Genomic DNA, 27,397 nt, shown 5'->3' with positions numbered 1-27,397 from the left:
TAGTTAGAAATTAACTGTTCATTATTAGACATTTTGAAGATAATTACAGATATGTTTTTTAGATTTTTAAAAGACATTGTATTAATGATAAATAAAATTTTGGAATTTTTTTTTACTTTTCTTTGGTAAATTGTTTGAAGAATTTTGTGGTAGGTTTGTTTTTTATTCTGTATAAAAACTAATTTTCTGAATGCTATATATTTTTTTTTGATGAAGTGAACTCCTTTAAAAACTAAGCTTATATTGTCTATTAATAAACATGTATTTAGATTTCTGATTTTGGGCCCAATTTTCAAGTTGGTCCAAATCGGGGTCCAAAATTAAACTGTGTTTGATTTCAACATAAATTGAATATATATATAAGGATCTTTGAAATGCTGAATCTAAACCTGTATTTATTTTCATTATTAATAAGTTAATACCACATTGAGGTCCAAAGGGCCCTAAATTAAACTTTTGTTTAATTTCATCAAAAATTGAATTCTTGGGGTTCTTTGATATACTGATTCTAACAATATTTTAGTGGTTAAATCATATCTAATTTTAGAGCACTATTTCTGTTGTTTAGTCATCACTGGTTCATGGAAATAAGATTGAGTTATTTCCCTTTCAACAGAAATGGTATATTTAATAGATATTGTATTAATGATAAATGACATTATGGATTTTTAACCGGATTTCGAAGGAAAAATCAGTTATTGATTTGGGGATGTACGGCGGGAGGGTGGCTGCCAAACAGTGTCTGTTCATTAACATGAAAACCCTTTGAGAAATTTTTTCAAATTTAGATATGTTGTTTCCTGTGACTGAATGAAGGTCAAGTTCAATTTTCACGATTTTAGCTTTTCTCGATGTTGAGTTATAGCCCTATCCCAAGAATTTAATTTTTGATGAAATACTTAATAATTATTGCATTTCTGTTCCAAGGGAAATAACTCAATTTTTAAAAGATTTTTAAAAGACATTGTATTAATGATAAATGACATTTTGGATTTTTAGTCCCCTAATGACGAATTCGAAGGGGACTTTAGGTTTGCAGTCTGTCTGTCCATCTGTCAGTCCAGCAAATCAGTTTTCCACACTTTTTTTCTTCATTCTTGAAGATATTGATTTGATAATGGGTATATAGTTTTATCATGACAAGTTACAGATCAAGTTCGAATTTTGTTCCGGTCTGATGATTTTGTGCAGAGTTATGATCCTTGCACTTAGAAAATTCACTCAAATAATCAGTTTTCCTCACTTTTTTTAGTCATGCTTGAAGATATTGATTTTGATAATTGGTATATAGTTTTATCATGACAAGTTACAGATCAAGTTCGAACTTTTTCCAGTCTGATGATTTTATGCAGAGTTATGGTTCTTGGACTTAAAAAATTCACTTAAAGTTTAACTTAAATAATCAGTTTTCCACACTTTTTTTCATCATGCTTGAAGATATTGACTTCATATTTGTAATATAGTTTACACCATGACAAGTTATAGATCAAGTTAGCATTTTGTTCCAGTACAATGAATTTTCAACCGGTAGGGGACTATGTATTGCCATGCAATACTCTCAGAATGCTTGTTTTTTTCTTTTATTTGGTAAATTGTTTGAAGAATTTTGTGGTAGATTTGTTTGTTTTTCTGTATAAACTAATTTTCTGAATGCTATATATATAATTTTTTTTGATGAGGTGAACTCCTTTAATTAGATAATAATCTATTTAAACATAAATTGAATATGTATAGGGCTCTTTGACATGCTGAATCTAAACCTGTATTTATTTTCATTATTAATTAGATAATACCACATTGAGGTCCAAAGGGTACTAAATTAAACTTTTGTTTGATCTCATCAAAAGTTGAATTCTTGGGGTTCTTTGATATGCTGATTCTAACAATGTTCTTAGATTTTGGATATTGGACCATAATAGGTAAATGTCCGATTTCAAATTTTTCAGTTCTTTGACCACATTCATTTTGTGTCACAAACCTATGCTGTGTCAAATATTCAATCACAATCAAAATTCAGAGCTGTTTTAAGCTTTAATGTTGTGTCCATATTTGCTCAACTGTTCATGGTTTGAACTCTGCAGGGAAATCCGGTTTGCTGTTACTCTGACAGCCTCTTGTATTAACTTCGGTTGACAGGTTGAATAGTTAAATTCCATATTTTAAATTTGTTCCAAGTCTGATTATAATTTTATATACATATATAGTTTGCTGTTAAAAGGTTGATTTTCTTTACATGAACATGCTATGTATGTTATTTTTTTACATTTGACCCATACCACAAAAAATAAAACTGCAACTTTTTAAAAGTAATGTTGTTTTTTTCCAGGTTTTGCAGCAGAAAGGATCAAGAATGTGAAGAATGCCATTGTTTATAAAATATTGACCACACCTTTTTGCGACTAGAAATTTTTAGGTTAATGACTGATATTTTGATATTGATTTTATTGTTAACTATTAATCGTCATTTTAGTGAATGTACTGTAAAAAAAAGCTTATATTTTATTTAAATAAGTCATTCTTGTAAATGTTAGATATTTTAGGAAAAAAAATCATTTTATGATTCAATTTATTTATGTCTGTCAATGTTTTGTAAGTAAGCCCTTTCTTATACGACCGCAAAAAAATTTTTGTGGTCGTATATTTGTATGACGTTGGCGTCGTCGTCGTCCGGCGTCGTCGTCGTCGTCGTCGTCGTCGTCGTCGTCGTCGTCCGGCGTCGTCCGGCGTCGTCCGAAGACACATTGGTTTTCGCACTCTAACTTTAGTTTAAGTGAATGGATCTTTATGAAATTTTACCACAAGGTTCAATACCACAAAAGGAAGGTTGGGATTGATTTTGGGGGTTATGGTAATAACAGTAAAGGAATTAGGGGCCAAAAAGAGGCCAAAAATAAGCATTTTTGTAACTTCCAGACATAACTTGTGTGTTAGTGTATTGATCTCTCTGACATTGTACCACAAGGTTCCATATCACTAAAGGAATGCTGGGATTGATTTTGGGGGTAATTGCCTCCAAATTTTAGGAATTAGGGGCCAAAAAAGGGGCAAAAAACAAGCATTTTTCTAGTTTCCAGACAATAACTTGTGTTCAAGTGTATGGATCTCTCTGAAATTGTACTGCAAGGTCCCATACCACAAAGGGAAGGCTGGGATTGAGTTTGGGGGTGATGAATCATAATGGGGGTTCAAAACATTTTGGGGGGGGATTTATTTTTTTTTCCTTTTTTTTCTTTTTTTCCTTTTTTGTTTCTTTTAAAATTTTCCATTTTAAGTTGGTTATTTCTGATTTATATTTAAAATCAAATAATAATGATATGGTAGGAGATACACTACAAACAGGATGTGTAAATTATTATATAATAAGTATTGTGCAATAGCAAGAAATTTTCAATTGCACAGTATTGCACAATAGCAAGAAATCTTCAATTGCACAGTATTGCGCAATAGCAAGAAATCTTCAATTGCACAGTATTGCGCAATAGCAAGAAATATCCAATAGCACAATATTGCGCAATAGCAAGAAATTGTCAATTGTACAGTATTGCGCAATAGCAAGAAATATTTAATAGCACAGGATTGTGCAAAAGAAGATACTTCCTATAAATTGCTTATTTCTTGACCAATTTCAATGGGGTTTTATTCTTGATTTCATGGGGTTCTTTAATATGCTGAATCTAACCGTGTATTTAGTTTTTGGATTTTGGGCCCCGTTTTTAAATTGGTCCATATTGAGGTCCAAAGGGTCCAAAATTAAACTTTGTTTGATTTCAACAAAAATTGAATATATGGGGTTCTTTGATATGCTGAATCTAACCATGTATTTAGATTTTTGATTTTTGGGCCCCGTTATCAACTTTGTCCACATTGAGGTCAAAAGGGTCCAAAATTAAACTTTGTTTGATTTCATCAAAAATTGAATTATTGGGGTTCTTTGATATGCCGAATCTAACCGTGTATTTAGATTCTTAATTTTTGGTTCCGTTTTCAAATTGGTCTACATTAAGGTCCAAAGGGTCCAAAATGAAACTTAGTTTGATTTTAACAAAAATTGAATTCTTAGGGTTCTTTGATATGCTGAATCTAAACATGTATTTAGATTTTTGATTATGGGCCCAGTTTTCAAGTTGGTCCAAATCGGGGTCCAAAATTAAACTTTGTTTGATTTCAACAAAAATTGAATATATGGGGTTCTTTGATATGCTGAATCTAACCATGTATTTAGATTTTTGATTTTTGGGCTCCGTTATCAACTTTGTCCACATTGAGGTCAAAAGGGTCCAAAATTAAACTTTGTTTGATTTCATCAAAAATTGAATTCTTGGGGTTCTTTGATATGCTGAATCTAACCATGTATTTAGATTTTGGATATTGGACCATAATAGGTGAATGTCCAATTTAAAATTTTTAAGTTCTTAGACCACATTCAATCTGTGTTAGAAACCTATGCTGTGTCAAATATTTAATCACAATCCAAATCCAAAGCTGTATCAAGCTTGAATGTTGTGTCCATACTTCCCCCAACTGTTCAGGGTTCGACCTCTGCGGTCGTATCAAGCTGCGCCCTGCGGAGCATTTTATTAATAAATGTTGGTGCTTTAATCATGTTCATTAACTAAGAGGATTTCATTCTTTCCTAAAACTAATTTTCCAAAGGCAAATAAATAAAACACCCTTAAAATTTTGCATTCATATTATGTTTTGGGGAAGTCTGCGTCGTCTTCTGAAGACATTTTGGTTTCCAGACAATAACTTGTGTATGGATCTCTATGAAATTGTAGCACATGGTTCCATACCACAATAGGAAGGATAGGCTTGATTTGGGGGATTATTTCCTACCTGTTTAGGAATTAGGGGCCAAAAAATTTGTCATCCGAAGACATTTTGGTTTCCAGACAATAACTTGAGTATAAATCTATGGATCTCTATGAAATTGTAGCACAAGGTTACATACCATAAATGGAAGGTTGGGATTGATTTTAGGGGTTATGACCCCAACTGTTTAAGAAAAAGAGCCAAAAACAATACTTTTGTAATACTTTGATTTGATTTTGATTATTTCTTGACCAATTTCAAAGGGGTTTAATTAAAAGTCTTGAAATCTTGGGGTTCTTTAATATGCTGAATCTAACCAGGATTAAGAATTTGGATTTCGGTCCCAGTTTTTGAAGTGGTCCATATTCAAGTCTAAAGGGTCCAAAATTAAACTTTGTTTGTTTCATCAAAAATTGAATTATTGGTGTTTTTTGATTTGCCGAGTCTAACCGTGTATTTAAATTTTTGATTTTGGGACCGGTTTTCAAATTGGTCTACATTAAAGTCCAAAGGGTCCAAAATTAAACTTTGTTTGATTTTAACAAAAATTGAATTCAAGGCGTTCTTTGATATGCTGAATCTTAACATGTAGTAAAATTTTTGATTTTGGGTCCAGTTCTCAAGTTGGTCCAAATTGGGGTCCAAAATTAAACTTTGTTTGATTTCAACAAAAATTGAATACATGCAGTTCTTTGATATGCTAATCTAACCGTCTATTTAGATTATTGATTTTGGGGCCTGTTATCAAATTGGTCCACATTGTGATCCAAAGGGTTCAAAATTAAACTTTGTTCAATTTCATCAAAGATTAAAATTGTTAGAGTTCTATGATATGCTGAATCTAACCATGTATTTATGTATTTAGATTTTGGATATTGGACCATACTAAGGTAAAAGTCCAATTTCAAAATTTTCAGTTCTTTGACCACATTTATTCAGTGTCAGAAACCATTGATATGTCAAATATTAAATCACAATCCAAATTCAGAGATGTATCAAGTTTGAATGTAGTGTCCATACTTGCCCCTACTGTTCAGGGTTCAGTGGAGACTTGCAATGACAGGTACCATGCCTCACTCACAACATGGAAATTCCTGGCTGCTGGCCACAGAATGAAGGTATGTTCTTCTTAATTTGATTTCATTTGAAAAGTAAAAATTAAAGATGTCTTGGTAATATGAAATAAATCCTAGCTAAAATATAATGCTTTTTTTTCAAGCACATGTACATGAACTTTTCATTGCATTTTTTGTCTCGCGTTGACAGAGTCAAAAAGGAGACCTAAGTATGCTGTTTCCAGGGGGCGGCGTCAACAATTTGTTGAATTTTGTGCTTATATCAGTTTTTGGGGATCCACTAAAGGTAAATCAATTGTATGTGTTATGCAGTTGTATAAGCATTGGCGCATCTCATTTCCATGGCTTTAAAAAATTTACATAGTTTATATGCTTAAAGTTTGTGATAATGTCAGTTAAGAGGAACAACTGATTCTATGTTTATAGTATTTAGCATTAGCACATCTCATTTCCATGGAGATAAGTTGGCCCCACCCACTCAGTCATGGTCTATTGACTTAAATTTTTGCATAGTGTACTTATTATTGGTGTGCAGGTGTTTAAGTATTGGCACATCTCATTCCATGGAGATTAGTTGGCCCCACCCCCTTAGTCATGGTCTATTGACTTTGAAACTTTTGCTTAGTTAACATGTTAAAGTTTGTGTTAAGGTCAGTTTAAGGGAAACCACTCATGATAAGTCAATGATATTTGAATGCAGTTGTATCCACATTGGCAAATCTTATTTCTAGGGAAATTATTAGGCCCTGTACCTTCAGACATGGTTCATTGACTTTGAATAATTTGCATATTTTACATGTAAAAGTATTAATGTATTGCTATTTTTATTTCAACATTTGCATTTTACTATCAAAATAACAAAGAGACGAGACATATCTCTGTGTCAACAGGTTATTCAATCATTTCATTTACATTTTTATCACTGTTGATTTACAATAATTGAAAATAATATTCTAGTGTGAACAAATTGGTTAGTGCAATTTTTCATAATATCTTAACTGTATATTAATGTCTAGGTACAGTAAATGAGCTACGTCACAGAATTTGGTAAAATATTGCATACCACTTTGGCTCACTGAACTATAGAAATTCCAACAAATAATGCATTTATCTCTTTATTTTTCTGAAATATTACTAAATGAATTCTGTGACATAGCCCATTTACTGTACCTTAACACATCATATTTATCATACATTTAAATAGTGATTTATTGCATGTAGATTTTATTAGTTTCTTGTATTGAATTTAAGTAATTAGATAAAAAATACTTGAGTATTTCTATGGATATGTATTTGTTATTTCATAGACATGAATGATTTAAGTTGTTTTATTACTCAAACATTTATAAATGCAATTGAGAAACACCCACAAATTGGTGATACTAATTTCATGGAAGTCCTGCACTTCATAAGTTTTTATTGTAATATCAAACACATTATAATGTGTAAAATGAAGCAAAGATTTATAATTATCAACTTACCAGGAGATAGTGATTTAATTCTACCTGACCCTATTTTGGTTTGTTTAACATTTGAATTGTTGACTTATGTACCATTCTTTGGTTATTGCAACTGCAAGAAATGTTTAATTGATAGGAAGCAGCACTTATTTTTTTATGAGCAACATTTTATCCCAAAAATGTGACCAAGAATTACAATGAAATTCTAGAAAGAGAAATTTCATGTGATGTAAAAGAAAAACTATGAATTCCTCTTGCTGTGAAAATGAGGAATGGAATACAAAAAAAAAATGTTCTGTCTAAATCAAATTGATGCATATTTGCAAAAATTGAGATTGTTCATAAAAAAGTTTTTTGTGTAACCATTCCTGTAAACTGTTGCTTAAAACATGTAAACACTGATCTAAACCAATATTTAAAAGTTTGGAGATTCTTAGTCCAATAGATAGAACTTAATTTTTTTCCACGTCACCTGTAACGTAATGTTAGCTTATAACCAGGGTTAGGCAATACTCCCAGAAATGGGTAATACTGGACAACATGATTTTTATTTTTACACAGAATAGTAAATAAATGTTGTAGTTTCATAGTATTATAGCTAAATACATTTTATACAGATTACCATTGAGTTATTTTCAGAGGATTAAACATTCAATTTCTTTTAATTAATTCTATGTAGGTAAAATAAAATTAAGTTTTGTTCATTTTTGGATATTTTGTTTATAACCAAGCTTTGTATCAACAATCAAAACTGTGCAGCAAATGCATTTCAGTGCAGTGTTTTAGTGAATTGTAAATTTCTATTGTTATACAATCATATTGCTAATTAAACACCCTAAGGGGATATGTCATGAACACGTGTATGTTTGGGCTAATTGGTGTAACAATTGGGCTAAAAATATGCTATGTTTGGGCCGATGGCAAGTCGCATTTGGGCTAATCCTACCATGTAAAGTATCTATATTTAATTTTATCTGTCTTCCCACTGTCTATATCACTCTGCTCAGCTCTTAATAAAATTTCATATCACGGCTTTGTGACGTCAAAAACGTTGACCCGGCCTTGATAACTTTGACCCGGACATATCAACGACGTCATAATATATGAACCGACGTTGATAAGTTTGACCCGAACTTATCAAGTCATCTTCTGGTTTGCTGGTGAAACAAAGAAAACACTAGTTTCTATCATGCAAAATTTGCAAACACAACCTAATAAATCGTTTATCTGGTTGTCTGTATAATTATATTGTAAAATATCAGATGCTCGACACAATATGAAGCCTTTTTAAACTCGTTCGCTACGCCAACTCGACAAAAAACTTCATATTGTGACTCGCAGCTGATATTTTACAATATCAATATGCAGACAACCTGATAATCGGTACATATACTAATATTCTAAATGTAATAAATGACATTCTATTTATATAGTTTTCTTGTCTTATGTACCCATTTCGTTTGCCAGACAGTGTCTGCTCCTTGCTCACCACAGAATTGTGACAGTTAAATTTAGGGTAAGACAAGTCGTTGTAGCGCTAGATATCGTTTAAACTATAAACAACACATGAAATATAAAACAGCTATGTTAAGATATAATCAAAGTACTGAAGTACTGAATATCAGATGACCGCAAGTTCTTGTGGATGGTCACAAGCACTTGTCACAGAAAAAAAAATCACATCTCTATACCTGAAAGTGAGGTTAAGGTAAATAGATATATTTTTTTCAGAGACAAGATAGTGCATGGATGATGAATAAATGACAGGGAATTCAACCTCACCGTAATAACTATTTTATTGTAGTGATACAAATCAGTATACTCTGGTTTGTTGTAATATATTATATTAATATTTGTATATAACAGTTACATGTATATATAATTTTCATCCATTTGTATATCATTCTATTCTACTATTCTAATAATAGTGCAGTGCAAGTGCATGGTGGACACTCTTCTGTAATAATTCGATTTTTCTAAGAGATTGGATTTCCAGCAAAACGTTCTTGAGATATTCTTCTGCATGTGTTAACTCAAATTTTCGGTATTCTTGATTTGTTATTGATATATATATATTTCTCACGACAAAACATTTTCATATCATTTATCTATGTTCTTAAAAATTATTTTCATGAATATTTATTGATGAAGTTGATGTATAACAAGCGATAAGGAATGTTATTTTGCTTTCGGTTATCAGTCAAAAACGAAAGTCACGTGGGTAGAAATGTCTGGCAACAATACACCGGAATACCCTCAAGGTCATCCGATGTAAAAAAAAGTACATCCAATAGATTTTTCTCAAAGATTGGTTTTGGTCTTTTGAATTTAAATCTAACAGTTTTTTATACGACCGCAAAAAATTTACGTTCGTATACTAGTATTGCTATCACGTCGTCGTCGTCTGAATCTCTATGAAATTAAACCAAAAGGTTCAATACCACAAAAGGAAGGTTGGGATTGTTTTTGGGGGTGATGGTCCCAACCGTTTAGGAATTAGGGGCCACAAAGGGGCCCAAAACAAGCATTTTTCTAGTTTCAGGACAATAACTTGTGTATAAGTATTTTGATTGCTCTGAAATTGTACCACAAGGTTCAATACCACAAGTAGAAGTGGGATTCATTTTGGGGGTAATTGCCCAAACCGTTCAGGAATTAGGGACCAAAAAGGGGCCAAAACAAGCATTTTTCTAGTTTTCAGACAATAACTTGTGTTTAAGTGTATGGATGTCTCTTAAATTGTACCACATTTTACAAAGAGAAAATTTCTTCAAATATTATTTTTTCTGGAAAAGGGAGGGGGGGGGGGGGCAATTTTTTTCCCTCAAGATTTAAGAACTTATCAATTTTCCATTATTATTTTTGGAGGAGGGGAGTTTTTTTGAGGGGGGTCAAATTTTTTTCCTCAATATTTAAGAAAATATCATTTTTTCCCAAAAAAAATTGTGGGGTCACAATTTATTTTTGCTAATGCTTTGTATATAGTCTGAAAACATATTTACTAAGTATAACGCAACAGCACAGTGTATTGCACAACAGCAAGAAATCTTTAATTGAATATAAATTTAAATCATTTAACCAATTTCAAGTTCTTTGACTACATTTATTCTGTGTCAGAAACCTATAATGTGTCAAATATTTAATTACAATCCAAATTCAGACCTGTATCAAGCTTAATATTGTGTCCATTTTTGCCCCAACTGTTCAGGTTTGGACCTCTGCGGTCGTATCCAGCTGCACTCGGTGAAGCACATTTTTAACACTGTAATATTGTGATACTAAGTACTGTTATACTGTCTGATCTTCACTGTAAACTGTTTTCAATTAAATGGTGCCAAACTTCAAGTTCTTTTCTTTTCAAACTAGCATGGTTTCCCAATGACTGGATTTTTATAGAGGTTGTATTTTTATCTTATTTGTTTGTATTCAACCTCTTATATATTCCATTTTGATATTGATAAATTCTACCTGTAATTTACCTGTACGGGTTAAGAAAATAATTAACCTAAATGTAAACTTGACTTCAAAATTTTTAGCCCAAATGATACCATGGTCACACTCATGATTTATCCCAAATATCTTGCCCCCAAATAAAAGGATGATTATTGTTATATATAAATAAATATGTGTTATAATCTGAATAATTACTTATTAATTAGTGATGTACATGTAAGTATGCTAAAATTTGTAATTTTTGTCGAGCCTGCAAAATTTATTTTGCGAAAGCGTGACATAGCGATCCTAGATTCCATCGGCGTCGTCAACATTTAGGTGCAGTATGTGGTTTAAGTTTTTTTAGTCATCAATAACTTTGTCAACCCTACATGGAATTTTATCAAATTTGGACTGAGGCTTGTTTATGACGAAAAGACAGTATCCAGAGCAAAATTTTGAAAATATTTAGTTTCAGTTCTCTGTATTTCACTGATAAATGGACTTTTTTAAGTTTTTATTACAGTTTACAAGTATATACAGTCTAGGGTTCAGCTTTGAAAATTTTGACCCTGTCCAGCATCTACCTGGTCATCATAACTCCTCCTTTATGGTTTATCATATTTACATAGTAGATGGTACATTGTTATATCAAGGGGTTGTATCTAATAAGCATATGTGCATGAGAAGCATGTTCAAGTCTAGTTTTTCGAGATCAATGCCTAGAAAAATTTGTCTAGCTTCTACCTCATTATATATATATGAAACTTTGTTGGGTTGCAAATATGCATGTACTTAGGATGCGCATGTATCTGCAATAACATCGAATATAGCAGTAGAAAAAGTAGTTCAAACCATGTCCTTTTGTGATTATTCAAATTCAGAAGCTACACACTATTGTTATGCATTTTATGTGTTGGTTGTGTTCTTATATCATTGAATTTCAGTCACAAATGTATAAATGTTATCAGTGTAATATAGGAATTAGTCTCCAGTAAATATGGACAATTTTATAAAGTCTATTATCAATAGATAGATGAATTCAATTAAGAATTAAAATTTATCGTATTGCCACTAGATAACAATTTTTCAGGAATTTTCGGTTTCTGTATCTTTTTGCCTATAACATATACATATTAAATATTATTTAACAAAATATTAAATTTTCATGATTTCTGTATTTGGCACCTTTTGTACTTTCGTCATGTAATAATGTTTTATAAATTAGATTTATGAGAGAATCTTGTTTTCAGATTAAATTTTTGTCAAGCCTGCAACACTTATGTCATGAAAGCGAGACATAACGGTCCTTGATTCCGTCGTCGGCGTCAACATTAAGGTTCATTCTGTTGTTCAAGTTTTTTTGGACATCAATAACTTTGTAAAACCTTAATGGAATATTATGAAATTTTGATAGAAGCTTGTTTATGGCCAAAATATAGTATCCAGATCAAAATTTTGAAAATATTTATTTTCATTTTTTACCGGATTTTCGAAGGAAAAATCTGTAATTGATTTGGGGATGTACGGCCGGCGGGCGGGCGGGCTGCTGCCAAACAGTGTCCGTTCAATAACATAAAAACCCTTTGACGATTTTTTTTCAAATTTAGATATGTTGTTTTCTGTGACTAAATGAAGGTCAAGTTCAATTTTCACGATTTTAGATTTACTCGTTGTTAAGTTATAGCCATTTTCCAAGAATAAAATTTTTGATGAAATTCTTAATAATTACTCCATTTCTGTTCAAAGGGAAATTACTAATTGTTTAAAAGATTTTTAAAAGACATTGTATTAATGATAAATGACATTTTGGATTTTTTTTCTTCTTTTCTTTGGTAAATTGTTTGAAGAATTTTGTGTTAGGTTTGTTTGTTATTCTGTATAAACTAATTTTCTTAATGCTATATATATAGTTTTTATTTGATGAAGTGAACTCCTTTAATTAGATAATTTTTTATTAAAGGATATATTTCATTACATTACCTTGTGTAGATAAAGTTATTGACATTGATAGATAAGTTGCAGATCTATATTAGTTTGTGACAATGAAAGAAAAAATATTTGGAACTATTAATTATATGAATATAATTTGAAAATAGATGTAAATTGTGTAACATCATATCTAATTTTAGAGAACTATTTTTATACGACAGCAAAAAAATTTTTGTTGTCGTATATTGGTATGACGTTGGCGTCGTCGTCGTCGTCGTCTTCGTCCGAAGACACATTGGTTTTCGCACTCTAACTTTAGTTTAAGTGAATGGATCTCTATGAAATTTTACCATAAGGTTCAATACCACAAAAGGAATGCTGGGATTGATTTTGGGGGTAATTGCCTCCAAATTTTAGGAATTAAGGGCCAAAAAAGGGGCAAAAAACAAGCATTTTTCTAGTTTCATGACAATAACTTGTGTGTAAGTGTATGGATCTTTATGAAATTGTACTACAAGGTTCCATATAACAAAGGGAAAGCTGGAATTGAGTTTGGGGGTAATTGCCCAAAACGTTTATGAATAAGGGGCCTAAAAGGGGCAAAAAAACAAGCATTTTCTAGTTTCAGGACAATAACTTGTGTGTAAGTGTATGGATCTTTATGAAATTGTACTACAAGGTTTCATATCACAAAGGGAAAGCTGGGTTTGAGTTTTTGGGTAATTTCCCTAAACGTTTAGGAATAAGGGGCCAAAAAGGGTTAAAAAAACAAGCATTCTTCTAGTTTCCAGACAATAACTTGTGTTCAAGTGTATGGATCTCTCTGAAATTGTACTGCAAGGTACCATACCACAAAGGGAAGGCTGGGATTGAGTTTAGGGGTGTTGAATCATAAGGGAGTTCAAAAATTTTGGGGGGGGATTTTTTTTTCCTTTTCTTTCTTTAAAATTTTCCATTTTAAATTGGTTATTTCTGATTTATATATAAAAGCAAATAATAATGATTTGGTTTGAATAGGTAAATTAAAATTTTTTAAGTTCTTAGACCACATTCATTCTGTGTCAGAAACCTATGCTGTGTCAAATATTTAATTACAATCCAAATTCAGTGCTGTATCAAGCTTGACTGTTGTGTCCATATTTGCCCCAACTGTTCGGGGTTCGACCTCTGCAGTCGTATCAAGCTGCGCCCAGCGGAGCATTTTATTTAGTGGTTAAATCATATCTTTGATTATAATTTGAAAATAGATATATATAACATCATATCTAATTTTGGAGAACTGTTTTGTAGTGATTAAATCATATCTAATTTTAGAGAACTATGTATTTAACATTTATTCAGTTTGAGTTATTTTCCTTTGAACAGAAAATTATATTGATAAAATTAAACTATGTTTCATTTCAACATAAATTAAATATATATATAGGGTTCTTTCAAATGCTGAATCTAAACCTCGTTTCTAAATATTAGATTTTTGGGCTCAGTTTTCAAGTTGGTCCAAATCAGGGTCCAAAATTAAACTTTGTTTGATTCAACAACAATTGGGTTCTTTGAAATGCTGAATCTATAACCATGTATTTACAGATTTTGGATTGTGGGCTGCTTTAACAAATTGGTCCATATTGAGGTCCAAAGGGTCCTAAATTAAACTTTTGTTTGATTTCATCAAAAATTAAATTCTTGGGGTTCTTTGATATGCTGATTCTAACAATGTACTTAGATTTTGGATATTGGACCATAAATAGGGAAATGTCCAATTTCAAATTTTTCAGTTCTTTGACCACATTCATTTTATGTCACAAACCTATTCAGTGCCAAATATTCAATCACAATCCAAATTCAGAGCTGTTTTAAGCTAAATGTAGTGTCCATACTTGCTCAACTTTTCAGGGTTCGACCACTGCAGGAAATCCGGTTTGCTGTCACTCTGACAGCCTCTTGTTCCGTATTTTACTAATAAATGGACTTCAGTTTTTATACGACCGCAAAAATTTTTGCGGTCGTATATTGATATGACGTTGGCGTCGTCGTCGTCGTCGTCGTCGTCGTCGTCGTTGTCGTCGTCGTCCGGCGTCGTCCTGCGTCGTCCGAAGACACATTGGTTTTCGCACTCTAACTTTAGTTTAAGTGAATGGATCTCTATGAAATTTTACCATAAGGTTCAATACCACAAAAGGAAGGTTGGGATTGATTTTGGGGGTTATGGTACCAACAGTTAAGGAATTAGGGGCCAAAAATAAGCATTTTTGTAACTTCCAGACATAACTTGTGTGTTAGTGTATGGATCTCTCTGACATTGTACCACAAGGTTCCATTTTACAAAGGGAATGCTGGGATTGATTTTGGGGGTAATTGCCTCAAAATATTAGGAATTAGGGGCCAAAAAAGGGGCAAAAAACAAGCATTTTTCTAGTTTCATGAAAATAACTTGTGTGAAAGTGTATGGATCTTTCTGAAATTGTACTACAAGGTTCCATATCACAAAGGGAAAGCTGGAATTGAGTTTGGGGGTAATTGCCCGAAACGTTTAGGAATAAGGGGCCAAAAATAAGCATTTTTCTAGTTTCCAGACAATAACTTGTGTTCAAGTGTATGGATCTCTCTGAAATTGTACCACAAGGTTCCATATCACACAGGGAATGCTGGGATTGATTTTGGGGGTAATTGCCTCAAAATTTTAGGAATTAGGGGCCAAAACAGGGCCAAAAAACAAGCATTTTTCTAGTTTCATGACAATAACTTGTGTGTAAGTGTTTGGATATTTCTGAAATTGTACTACAAGGTTCCATATCACAAAGGGAAAGCTGGAATTGAGTTTGGGGGTAATTGCCCGAAACGTTTAGGAATTGGGGGCCAAAAAACACATTTTTCTAGTTTCCAGACAATAACTTGTGTTCAAGTGTATGGATCTCTCTGAAATTGTACTGCAAGGTACCATACCACAAAGGGAAGGCTGGGATTGAGTTTGGGGGTGATGAATCATAAGGGGGTTCAAAAAAATTGGGGGGGGGATTTTTTTTTTTTCCTTTTTTTTTTTCTTTTAAAATTTTCCATTTTAAGTTGGTTATTTCTGATTTATATTTAAAAGCAAATAATAATGATATGGTAGGAGATACACACCAAACAGGATGTGTAAATTATCATATAATAAGTATTGTGCAATAGCAAGAAATTTTTAATTGCACAGTATTGCACAATAGCAAGAAATCTTCAATTGCACAGTATTGCGCAATAGCAAGAAATCTTCAATTGCACAGTATTGCGCAATAACAAGAAATATCCAATAGCACAATATTGCGCAATAGCAAGAAATTGTCAATTGTGCAGTATTGCGCAATAGCAAGAAATATTCAATTGCACAGTATTGTGCAAAAGAAGATACTTCGTATAAATTGCTTATTTCTTGACCAATTTCAAAGGGGTTTTATTTTTGAATTCTTGGGGTTCTTTAATATGCGGAATCTAACCGTGTATTAAGTTTTTGGATTTTAGGCCCCGTTTTTAAATTGGTCCACATTGAGGTCCAAAGGGTCCAAAATAAAACTTTGTTTGATTTCATCCAAAATTGAATTATTAGGATTCTTTGATATGCTGAATCTAAACATGTATTTAGATTTTTGATTATGAGCCCAGTTTTAAAGGTGGTCCAAATCGGGGTCCAAAATTAAACTTTGTTTGATTTCAACAAAAATTGAATATATTGGGTTCTTTGATATGCTGAATCTAACCATGTATTTAGATTTTTTGATTTTTGGGCCCCGTTATCAGCTTTGTCCACATTGAGGTCAAAAGGGTCCAAAATTAAACTTTGTTTGATTTCATCAAAAATTGAATTCTTGGGGTTCCTTGATATGCTGAATCTAACCATGTATTTAGATTTTGGATATTGGACCATAATAGGTGAATGTCCAATTTTAAATTTTTAAGTTCTTAGACCACATTCATTCTGTGTCAGAAACCTATGCTGTGTCAAATATTTAATCACAATCCAAATTCAGAGCTGTATCAAGCTTGAATGTTGTGTCCATACTTGCCCCAACTGTTCAGGATTCGACCTCTGCGGTCGTATCAAGCTGCGCCCTGCGGAGCATTTTATTTATAGTTATCTTTCAAATTAATCTAAGGTTAAAGTTTTTCAGTCACCAATAACTTTGTCAAACTTTCATGGAATTCAATGAAATTTGGACAGAAGCTTGTTTATGACTAAAAGACTGTATCCAGAGCAAAATTTAGAAAATATTTATTTTCATTTCTCCGTATTTCACTGATAAATGGATTTAGTTTTTATTACAGTTAATAAGTAGATACAGTCTGGGGTTAATGTTTGTTACACATCAATTACTTTGTCAAATCTTCATACATGTAGAATTTTCTGAAACTTTTTTTATGATTTAGAGATAATGCTTAAGCAAACTTTTGATAATATATATTTTCATTTTCAGTATTTGTCTGATAGGTGGACCTAGTTTTTTTTGCAGTTAACATTTACAGACAGTCTGGGATTACATTTTTGTCGAGCCTTCGACTTTAGTCGAAAAAGCGAGACATAGCGATCCTACATTCCGTCGGCGTCGTCGTCGTCGTCGTCGTTGTCGTCGGCGGCGCCCACAAATATTCACTCTGTGGTTAAAGTTTTTGAAATTTTAATAACTTTCTTGAACTATCCTGGATTTCTACCAAACTTGGACAGAAGCTTGTTTATGATCATAAGATAGTATCCAGAAGTAAATTTTGTAAAAATAAAATTCCTGTTTTTCCGTATTTTACTTGTAAATGGACTTAGTTTTTCTGCCAGGAAACATTACATTCACTCTGTGGTTAAAGTTTTTAAAATTTTAATAACTTTCTTAAACTATCCTGGATTTGTACCAAACTTGGACAGAAGCTTGTTTATGATCATAAGATAATATCCAGAAGTAAATTTGTTAAAAAAAAAATTCATGTTTTCCGTATTTTACTTATAAATGGACTTAGTTGTTCTGCCAGGAAACAATACATTCACTCTGTGGTTAAAGTTTTTAAAATTTTAATAACTTTCTTAAACTATCCTGGATTTGTACCAAATTTTGGACAGAAGCTTGTTTATGATCAAAAGCTAGTATCTAGAAGGAAATTTTGTTAAAATTTGTACCTGTTTATCCGTATTTTACTTATAAATGGACTTAGTTTTTCTTCCAGTTAACATTAAATACAGTCTGCAGTTAAAGTTTTTAAAACATTTATTAGATTCATAAACTATCCTGGATTTATACCAAACTTTGACAGAAGCTTCTTACAATCAAAAGATAGTATCTAAAGGAATATTTTTATTGATTTTTTTCCTCATTTTTGTTGAGCCTGCAATTAACAGCAAAAGTAAGCGAGACACTGGGTTCCGCGGAACCCTTACGAATTTTTTAACATGATAAATTTGTAAACCGTCTTTGATTTTTATGAAACTTAGACAGAAGCTAAATCTTCATGACAAAGAAATTAAATCTAAAGAAAAGGTTTGATTTTTTTGTAAATTCTGTATTTTGCTTATAGATGGACTCACCTTTCAAGTCAACATTACACTTTTACACTGACCACAGTAATCGAAAGAGAGACACAGGGTTCCTCGGAACCCCTTACAAATTTTATTTTAGAATAAAGTACTTGAATTGTTACATCCTTTATCACAGAGTCTGTCCTTTCATCAGATCATAAAAAAGTTTCATATTACTCAGCTTCAGTAGATAAGAATGATTTGATATTTGGTCAAGAACTTTATAGACGAGACCATTAATTTCTATAATTCCCACTGAGCTAGGAATTTGTCTCTTTATATTACTCAACCTCTGTATTAAGGAATGGTTTGCGTTGTTGTCTGAAACATTATAATTTTGATTTGTACATTGTAATTGGTTTTCATATCTGATGGGCAGATACTTACAGTATTTGCCAGTGAATGTAGCTTTTCAACCTTTTTCTCTATGTGGTAAATTATAGGCGATAGAGAAAAGGTAAAAAGTAAAAAATGATCAGCAAGACAGATTTAGTCATGAATTATATTTTAGTCTACATTGTTGGAGGGTGGCCATTATTAAAGAGAGGTGAAAGATACCAAAGGGATATTCAAACTCATAAGTGGAAAACAAACTGACAATGCCATGGCCAAAAACGAAAATCAAAGAAAAGACAAACAGTAGTACTACTTTTAGTTTTTGCCTAATATTTTGAAAACTTTAATGGATATATAACTTTTAATAGCCAAAATGATCCACAAGGTACGATCTACGCAGAAGTCATCATGGCCGAATGTCGAATGTAAGTGTCTAATAACAAGTTTGGGTAAACTTTACACCACATTGCATGCAGCTTCTTTTTGTTTCTGACTCGCATACTGTCAATTATCTCCAATGACTTTTTTTATGTTTATGAAATTTTAACCTTTGTGTTGTCAAATATTTATTTGGTCTCTCTAATAGACAAATGTTGGAAAATGCTAGATATATGGATGCTCCATATTTCAGAAGGTAGAAGACCTGGATACTTTATATCTTGTATACTGATTCTTTTCTTCTGAATTTCTGTCTTGCATATTAGTTGCCCTTCACAGCATTTTTATGGTTCAGCGACTGCTTGAAAAAAAAAACTAGTTTTTGTCGAGCTTGCGACATTTGTCGCAGAAAGCTCGACATAGGGATAGTGATCCGGCGGCGGCGGCGGCGTTAGCTAACTCCTTAAAAGCTATATATTTTAGAAGGTGGAAGACCTGGATGCTTCATACTTTGTATATGCATGCCTCATGTTACGAAGTTTTCGTCAGTCACATGTCCAATGTCCTTGACCTCATTTTCATGGTTCAGTGACTACTTGAAAAAATAGTTAACATTTTTTGTAATGTTAAATTTTCTCTTATTATAAGTAGTAGGATAACTATGTTTGGTATGTGCGTACCTTGCAAGGTCCTCTTGTCCGTCAGACAGATTTCACTTGACCTCGACCTCATTTCATGGATCAGTGAACAAGGATAAGTTTTGGTGGTCAAGTCCATATCTCAGATACTATAAGCAATAGGTCAAGTATATTCGGTGTATGGAAGGACTGTAAGGTGTACATGTCCAACTGGTAGGTGTCATCTGCCCTTGACCTCATTTTCATGGTTCAGTGGTTATAGTTAAGTTTTTGTGTTTTGGTAATTTTTTCGTATACTGTATGCGATAGGTCTACTATATTTGGTGTATGGAATGATTGTAAGGTGTACATGTCTTGCTGGCAGGTGTCATTTGACCTTGACCTCATTTTCATGGTTCAGTGGTCAAAGTTAAGATTTTGAGTTTTGTTCTTTTTTTCTAATACTATATGCAATAGGTCAACTATATTTGGTGTATGGAAATATTTTATGATCCATATGTCAGTCGCGCAGGTTTTATTTGACCTTGACCTCATTTTCACAGTTCATTGCTCAGTGTTAAGTTTTTGTGTTTTGGTCTGTTTTTCTTAAACTATAAGCAATAGGTCAACTATATTTGTTGTATGGAAGAATTGTTAGCTGTACATGCTTGCCTGGCATGGTTCATCTGAACTTGACCTCATTTTCATGGTTCATTGGTCAATGTTTAGTTTTCTTGGTTAATGTTAAGTTTATGTGACAGTTGTAATAAAGCTTTATATTCAGGACTATCAACATAATATCAGTGATTAGTAAAGAAGGCGAGACATTTCAGCGTGTGCACTCTTGTTTATCATGTTATTTTTTTTCAGTTATTCTATGAGTAGTAAGTAAGACAAATCATTAAGTTTTCTGGTGATTAAATCCTTTTCTCAGATATTATAATAGTCAGGATCCTACTTCGTTAAAATTATCTCCCCATTACGCCACCAATGTTTTCAGTCGTATAAATTGAAACCATTTTAGGAATGACACGCTGTCAATTTAGCTTTTGAAAACCAATAAATTTATACACATAGCATCTTTACGATCCTTATATGCCAGTTGTATTTTAAAAAACATTTAGTGTATCTACTACACTGTAAATCTAAGTGTTAATAAATAGAACACAGCTTGAACGCTTTTTTGTAACACTTTTTGAACGTGTAATGGTGTTCCAAATGTTTACACTAGTGTTCATCAATTGAATGTGTGGTGTTCAGTTTTTAATGCCTTTGTGTTTCATTTTTGAACACTTGATGTTAGAGTTCTTAACACTTAGTGTTCAACGATTTAACGTGTCCGAATGTTCAAAATCTTAATACGTCGACGTGTTCAACAGCCATGTAACACTTTTTGAACACATAGAACATGTTTAAAGCCAAAGTGTTAAGATTCAGAACACCAGACGTTAACTTTCAGAACAGTTGACATAAGTGTTCAAAGTGATGGTGTTCAAATGTGGAACATGTTCTATTTTCAAGCGTACATAATTTTCCATAAGTACTCAACTTAAATAAACTGTTATAAAAACTATATTCAATCAGGCAAAATATAACAATAAAACATATTTTAACAAGTAATTCTTTATGTAATCAAATGAGCATAGTGTATGTAAGAAAAGTACACCAGATACCTTTTGATATCACAAGTAACAGTCAGTGAAATCACATACATAATGTTTTTAAACTGACTTAAATATATATCACAAATAATGATTTTCCCCTATATGACTAGATAGTTGCAACATCATTTGTAACCTAACCAAAAAAGCATGTCAATGTGATAATTAGATAGTTTATGATATAGGTATTTGTCACAATGAAAGTTTAAAAGTTTGCAAATTCCAACAGTTCTTGTACGATCAAATACAATGTACGCTCCACTTTTCAGTGCATCTTCACTTAAAGCTATCAACTGGGTGGCATTTTATGTGTTGTTATCAACTTCCAATGTCAAAATCCTCCACAACAAGGAATGTCTATGAGCCTATATATCCTGCAAAATAAAATAAAAAATTAACAGAAGAGAGTTTTTCATAAAGCATCAAATTATGCAATGCTTGTTATGCTTTAATGTCGATATATACTAGTGTACAAATTGATATTCTATAGCAATGAAATGCAAGTTTTGACATTATAAATTACAAAAGTCGATTTCTTGACTTAAGGTGAACAGATAGAAATGATACACCCACATAAGCTATTAATATACATATTTTGTCGTACCTTTTTTCGACATCTTTCTTTTTTCCACCACTTTATAGCATGCAGAAATGACCTTTTTGGGATTATTGGCTACCGGTTCCTAATTCAAACATTTTAATCTAACGATTCCTGCAAATAAAAAAAACAAATGCATTTTCTAAGTCAAAAATGGTGTTCCAAATGTTTGCACTAATGTTCATCAATTGCATGTGTGGTGTTCAGTTTTTAATGCCTTTGTGTTTCATTTTTGAACACTTGATGTTAGAGTTCTTAACACTTAGTGTTCATCAAATGAATGTGTGGTGTTCAGTTTTTAATGCCTTTGTGTTTCATTTTTTAACACTTGATGTTAGAGTTCTTAACACTTAGTGTTCAGCTAATGTATGTGGATGTCGAAAATCATCATTTATTCTGTATAACAGACCGACTGTTTGTTCATCAGTTTAGGAAATCATCAGAACAAAGCTGACAGTTATTTACGTTTATATCTAAAACCCGTTTTTTGATTCGTCTTTTATGTTGAATATTGAAAATTTGGATATAACAGTTATGAATATTTGACAAATATATATCTGACATGAGAAAATAACAAGGAAGCCATCGAACTACTTATGAAGATTATTCTAACTTGTTACTTCTTTCGTGTTCATATGGGATAGAAGTCCCTTCTCCAGTTCTCTTTCTTATGTGTATCCATTCTTCGTTTAACCGCCTAAATCCCCAGCCGATATCTGTTTCCGGTATTTGGTATCCTGGTATATTTTTTTTAACACGAGGTGTTCAAAATTTCGAGCGATTTGAACACTGATTGAACATGTAATGTTAATAAAATGAACGGATCATGAAATAAGATAAACATCGACATATTTTTATTACGATATTATCATAACAGGCCTCATTAATATGCATAATTATGTCACTGTACTGGCCGGACCAGCGAGTTTAACCAAGATGACTGGGTTTATGTAAAGATAAAACAATCAGGAGCTGACTTTTATTTCACTACCAATCCAAATGGTGAAAAACTGAAAATACAAATAAAAATACAATTTTACAATGTGTTCAATGATAATTAAAATCCATTAAAAATACGGATAAACAGTTCGTAGATTTATAAAGCTGTTAATGTTCTTTATAATAATAAATAGATGAATATTCTTGCACACGTCGGGTTCTGTCTGAATTAAATTGTGTAATCGCAGATACGAACAGTTTGAACGGTTAAATGTTCATAGTTTCTTTATAACATAGGAAAACATATTAAAACAGTTCATCGCTGATGTAAAGACATAATTTGTAATGTTTTAAAGGTAACTCACGCTGTGGTTAGCCACGAATTGTTCCTTTGGACAACGTGTCCGCTGAATGTTCCTTGCAGTTGTGCACACGGCCTGCTGAGCAGTTTTCGTCACTCAGAAGAGAGGGGAAAGTAACATGGGTTCCTACACTGTCCTGTATAAAACTCCTAAAACTGGAGCATATAAAGTGATGTACGCAATGAAACATAAACAATGTAAAATGATGATCACATGAAGAACAAATGATGAATGAGGTCCAGAACACTCCCCGTCTGAGGTCTATCTGACATCACTATTCCATTATTAAAACAAATAAAATGCTAAATATATAACAGCCGTCCAAGGTTCCACTTATATGAACTTGAAAGTAATCCAACGGGAGGCTGGGTATTTCACAGCTTCTTTCCTAGATAAGGTGGTGTTTCCGACGAGATCGCGGCGATCTAAGATCCAATTCCATGGCTGTAGTTCTGATGGATGAATCTCCTTTCGACACAGATATGCGATCCAACGGGGATGTCTTGCAAAACGGACGCTTCCCTTTACGTTTACGGCATACAGTAGACCAGCCGGTGCCATGTTCCTTTTCTCTGTGACTTAAGTCCGAATTGTCTATTCTACTTTCCTCTTGTCCTTGCGTATCCAAAGGCAAATTGAAGCTTTCCTTGGGAATTGAATCTTTTCGGATGTACTTTTCTTTGTCGGCATTCACTTTTAGTGATGTTGCTTCCGAAATGAACTTTTCGTCTTCTGCAAATTTGACGATCGAAGTCGCTGATTTCGTTTTTGGTTGCCCATGTAAACGGGGATATTGTTTAAACGAATCTGTTCGAATTCCATTTGACTGGGTGTTGGTTTTATTACACTCAGGTAATTTCTTTGTATGTGGTTTCACAACACTGCAAGCTGGATTTGTTTCCTTTGTAGTGAGTTCAAGGTGAACATGTTGCTTATCGGAGCGTATTTCACCAACGATAATCCAACCCAGGTTTAACTTTTGCGCAAATGGAGTCTTTGGTGGTCCTAGACGTTGATCAAGGACGTGATGTGCCTCTATTAGGTCTCTTCCAATGAGCAATAGGATTTTGCATTTTCCATCAATCGGAAGAATATTTTTTTGTAGTTCTTGCAAGTGTTGATATTGCAATATATCCTTAGTTGTAGCAATTTCGTTCCGATTATTGGGAATGTTATCGCATTCAATCAGTTCAGGCAGATTGAATCTAGTATTGTCTTGTACAGACTTTACGACAAAGCCGTTTAATCGTTTTCCGGAAGTAACCTTGCTGCCGGAGCATGTGGATAACATATAGTCTTTTGTTTCTTCCTGTACGTTGAATAGACTGAAGAATTCAGGAGCGGCGAGAGACCGGTTGCTTTGGTCGTCAATAATTGCATACATGCGAATTACTTTGTCCTGATTATTTTTGTGAAAGACATTCACAGGGAGTATCTTGGCACAAGATTTACTACTGTTGCCATCTTTACAGATATTTGTGCAAGTTGAACTAACAGAGGTTAGCTTGGTTTCAGCTAACTCAAGTTGCTCCCCGCCGTAGGATGTATCAATTAGCTCCCCGCCGTCGACTGATCTAGGCGGTGAAGGCGGTGCACCTTTGGGTTGGTACACTCGATTTGTGTGTAATGCGGTGGTGTGTTGTTTACTTCCGCATTCATTGCAACTGATACTTGCCTTGCAATCACGACTTCTGTGCATAGTCGAATCACAGCATTTATAACAAAGATTGTTTTGCCTCAACAGTTCCTTGCGTTCCTCTATTGATTTGGCACGGAACGCTCGGCATTCGTTTAAGGTATGCTTTGTATTATGCAAAATGCAAAGACTTTGTTGTTCACTGCTGTCTCCAGGTTGCTGTGCAATTGCTGTCTTATGAACATTGACTTTAGAATATGTTTGAGGTGTGAACTTTGGTGCAGCACCTTTTGTACTTGGTGTGACTCTTGACCCGAAAATGAACCCAGGATCGTTCTTTATTTTGCTAATTTCCCTGATGAAGGCAGAGAATTCTGTGAAAGGTGGAAATGCAACTTCATATTTAGACTTGTATCTTGAAGCCCTTGTTATCCACTTTTCTTGGAGTCCGTATGGCAGTTTTTCCACTATAGGATTTATCCCGGATGAAGAGTCGAAATACGCAAGCAAACATCCCAGCTTGGGATTTTCCTTGTGATATTCTATTTCTGAGATAATATCTGACAAATCGTAAAGGAGTGAGTTGTCCTTATTCGTCAGTGTTGGGAAGTTGACGAGTTTGTTAACGAGAGACGCCTCCAACATTTCTGGAGCACCATATCGGTCGTCAAGTCTCTCCCATAGTCTCTGTATGCCTTTTGTAGGATTATTGGCATTCGACGCTCGTATGCTAATGGCATGTTTAGCAGACTCTGGACCGAGCCACTTGATCAGAAGATCAATCTGTTCCGAGTCAGAAACTTGTAGCTCGTCTGTCACGTTTTTAAAGCTTGCTTTCCATGTATGGAAGGATTCTGCCCGGTCATTAAAGCTTGTTAACCGGGAGAATAGTAGGTCCTTTCGTAGAAGAAATCTAGTTATCTCTGATGTAGGATTAATTGGTTGCAGGTGTGTAGCGGGGATCTCTTCTTTAACACCCTGTTTCTGGTGTTCAGCAGGGATCTCCTCTGAAAGGCCTAGTTTTTGTATGCCGGTTACTATTCCCAGATCTGGGATTAAGGTAACTTCCGGTGACTTAGTATCGGAAGGCAAGACAGCAGATGTCTGTGACGGCAAGTTCAGTGCCACGGATGGCACGAACGCGGGTGCTTCATGACTAAGCTCAATCTTAACAGGAATTTGTTTTAACTTTTGATGTCCTGTTACTTCAAGTACAGCAGTTGGTACAGGATGCTTATTGACGAAATCTTTCACACGCTGGAGAGGGTCTTCCGTTTCATCAGGGAGATCGCTAAATGCTTGGCTGTCATCGTACTCTAGGATACGAGCCTCGGCTTCTGCGGCTGCAGCTTCTTTCTGTGCTTCTAGAAGGTTTAACTTGGCTTTCAGCTCGGTTTTTTCCCGGCTGACACGTGCGGCCTCCTGTTTAATTTGGGCCTTCCTGCGCATGGCCTCTTGTTCTAATTGCACTTTTCTGAGGGCGGCCTCCTGTTCTAGCTGAACTTTACGTTGAGCGACTTCTTGCTCCATTTCTGCCTTTTTACGTGTGGCTTCCTGTTCCATTTCAGCCTTTTTGCGTGCAGCTTCTTGCTCCATTTCGGCCTTTTTGCGTGCTGCTTCCTGTTCCATTTCAGTTTGTCTAAACAGGGCTTGTTCCTCTAACATTGCCTCCTGTTGTAGGATAAGGGCATGTTTTTCGACAAAGGCTATTTTAGACTTGGCAGCCTCTGCCTTGGCACGCTTTCTCCGTGCTAGGCTTGACATGTCTGACACGTTAGAGCTACCGCTGTGTGAGGTTTTCTTACCCTTTGAGGTCTTTGTTTTAGTGGATTTGGCCTTTGTTAGGGCGAGGCGATGCTCGTGTAGTTTTTCCATAACCAGTTCCACTTTGGACAGACGAAAATCCAATGAGAGATTACATGCTTCTATTTCTTTTTGACTCTCCGATGTTCTGGTCCTTTTCAGAAAGTCCAGGAGTTCATCTGTGAGCCTACGATAATTATTACAGGCTTTAACAAGTTTGTCATGGGCTGTTAGGAGTTGCTGGAGCTCGTTAGGAGGCGTGGTGACTTCCAATAACTGGGATTCGATGTCTGTCCAGAGAGCCTCTTGTTCCTGACAGAACTTGTCACGTTTTTCTGTGAAAGCTCCTTGTCCCTTTTCTGTGAGTTCACGTACTCGCCTAGTCTCGGCATCTTCATCTAAAGGTGTTGTAGTAGACGGATTCTCTATTTGTTCTTTAGAGACGTATCCCTCTGGATTTTGAATCTCGTCTTGCTGTTCCGCGTGGCTGGGATCCATGATGTAAATCAACTAACTGTAGGCAATGTTTGTTCAACGTTGTTGGTTTGCTGCCTAGGACACACAAGCTGTGTTGCGTAGTGTCAAGGTAACAGCTACGAACGATGCTCCGTTGTATTTCCTGTTCAGGAGATGTGTAGACAAGTTGTTGTCAATTTACTAGCACGAAACGTTGTCGTTGAAACTACGTTATAACTTATGGGTCTGCTGACTGTCGTGGAGTGGCGTACGTTATCCAAGAAAAACAACAGGCAAGTTGAAGCTTTTTCACTGTACTGGCCGGACCAGCGAGTTTAACCAAGATGACTGGGTTTATGTAAAGATAAAACA

The 27,397-nt window shown here is 33.9% G+C and overlaps 1 protein-coding gene and 1 long non-coding RNA gene across 4 annotated transcripts in view; one reads left to right on the top strand and one right to left on the bottom strand.

Moving 5' to 3' along the window:
• The window catches only part of LOC127709737 (BTB/POZ domain-containing protein KCTD5-like), a 134,747-nt gene extending 124,054 nt beyond the window's left edge, over positions 1-10,693 (top strand). The window contains exons 6-7 of one of the 2 annotated variants that reach the window (XR_007985719.1): positions 2,327-3,869; positions 4,267-10,693. Coding sequence is in view for 1 of the 2 variants with exons in the window: in XM_052215410.1 (XP_052071370.1) it covers positions 2,327-2,356 (30 nt within the window). In the remaining variant the exon portion in view is untranslated. Of the gene's footprint in view, positions 1-2,326 lie in introns of both variants that reach the window. The other variant, XM_052215410.1, reaches the window with a different exon arrangement.
• Positions 10,694-19,413: 8,720 nt separating this feature from the next.
• On the bottom strand, positions 19,414-24,368 carry LOC127709762 (uncharacterized). Of its 2 annotated transcripts, none has more exons than XR_007985745.1 (4): positions 23,134-24,368; positions 22,443-22,839; positions 21,836-21,943; positions 19,414-21,605 (listed from the first exon to the last, which is right to left on the bottom strand). It is a non-coding gene; the product is annotated as an uncharacterized LOC127709762 (long non-coding RNA). The 2 variants fall into 2 exon arrangements; XR_007985744.1 differs by having other exon boundaries at positions 22,450-22,839.
• Between the last annotated feature and the right edge of the window lie 3,029 nt (positions 24,369-27,397).

Source organism: Mytilus californianus, unplaced genomic scaffold, assembly GCF_021869535.1.
Source record: "Mytilus californianus isolate M0D057914Y unplaced genomic scaffold, xbMytCali1.0.p SCAF_7, whole genome shotgun sequence".
Classification (NCBI taxonomy): Eukaryota; Metazoa; Mollusca; class Bivalvia; order Mytilida; family Mytilidae; genus Mytilus; species Mytilus californianus.
Note: the sequence above shows the minus strand (reverse complement) of the source record. Positions and strands in the feature narration are given on the sequence as shown.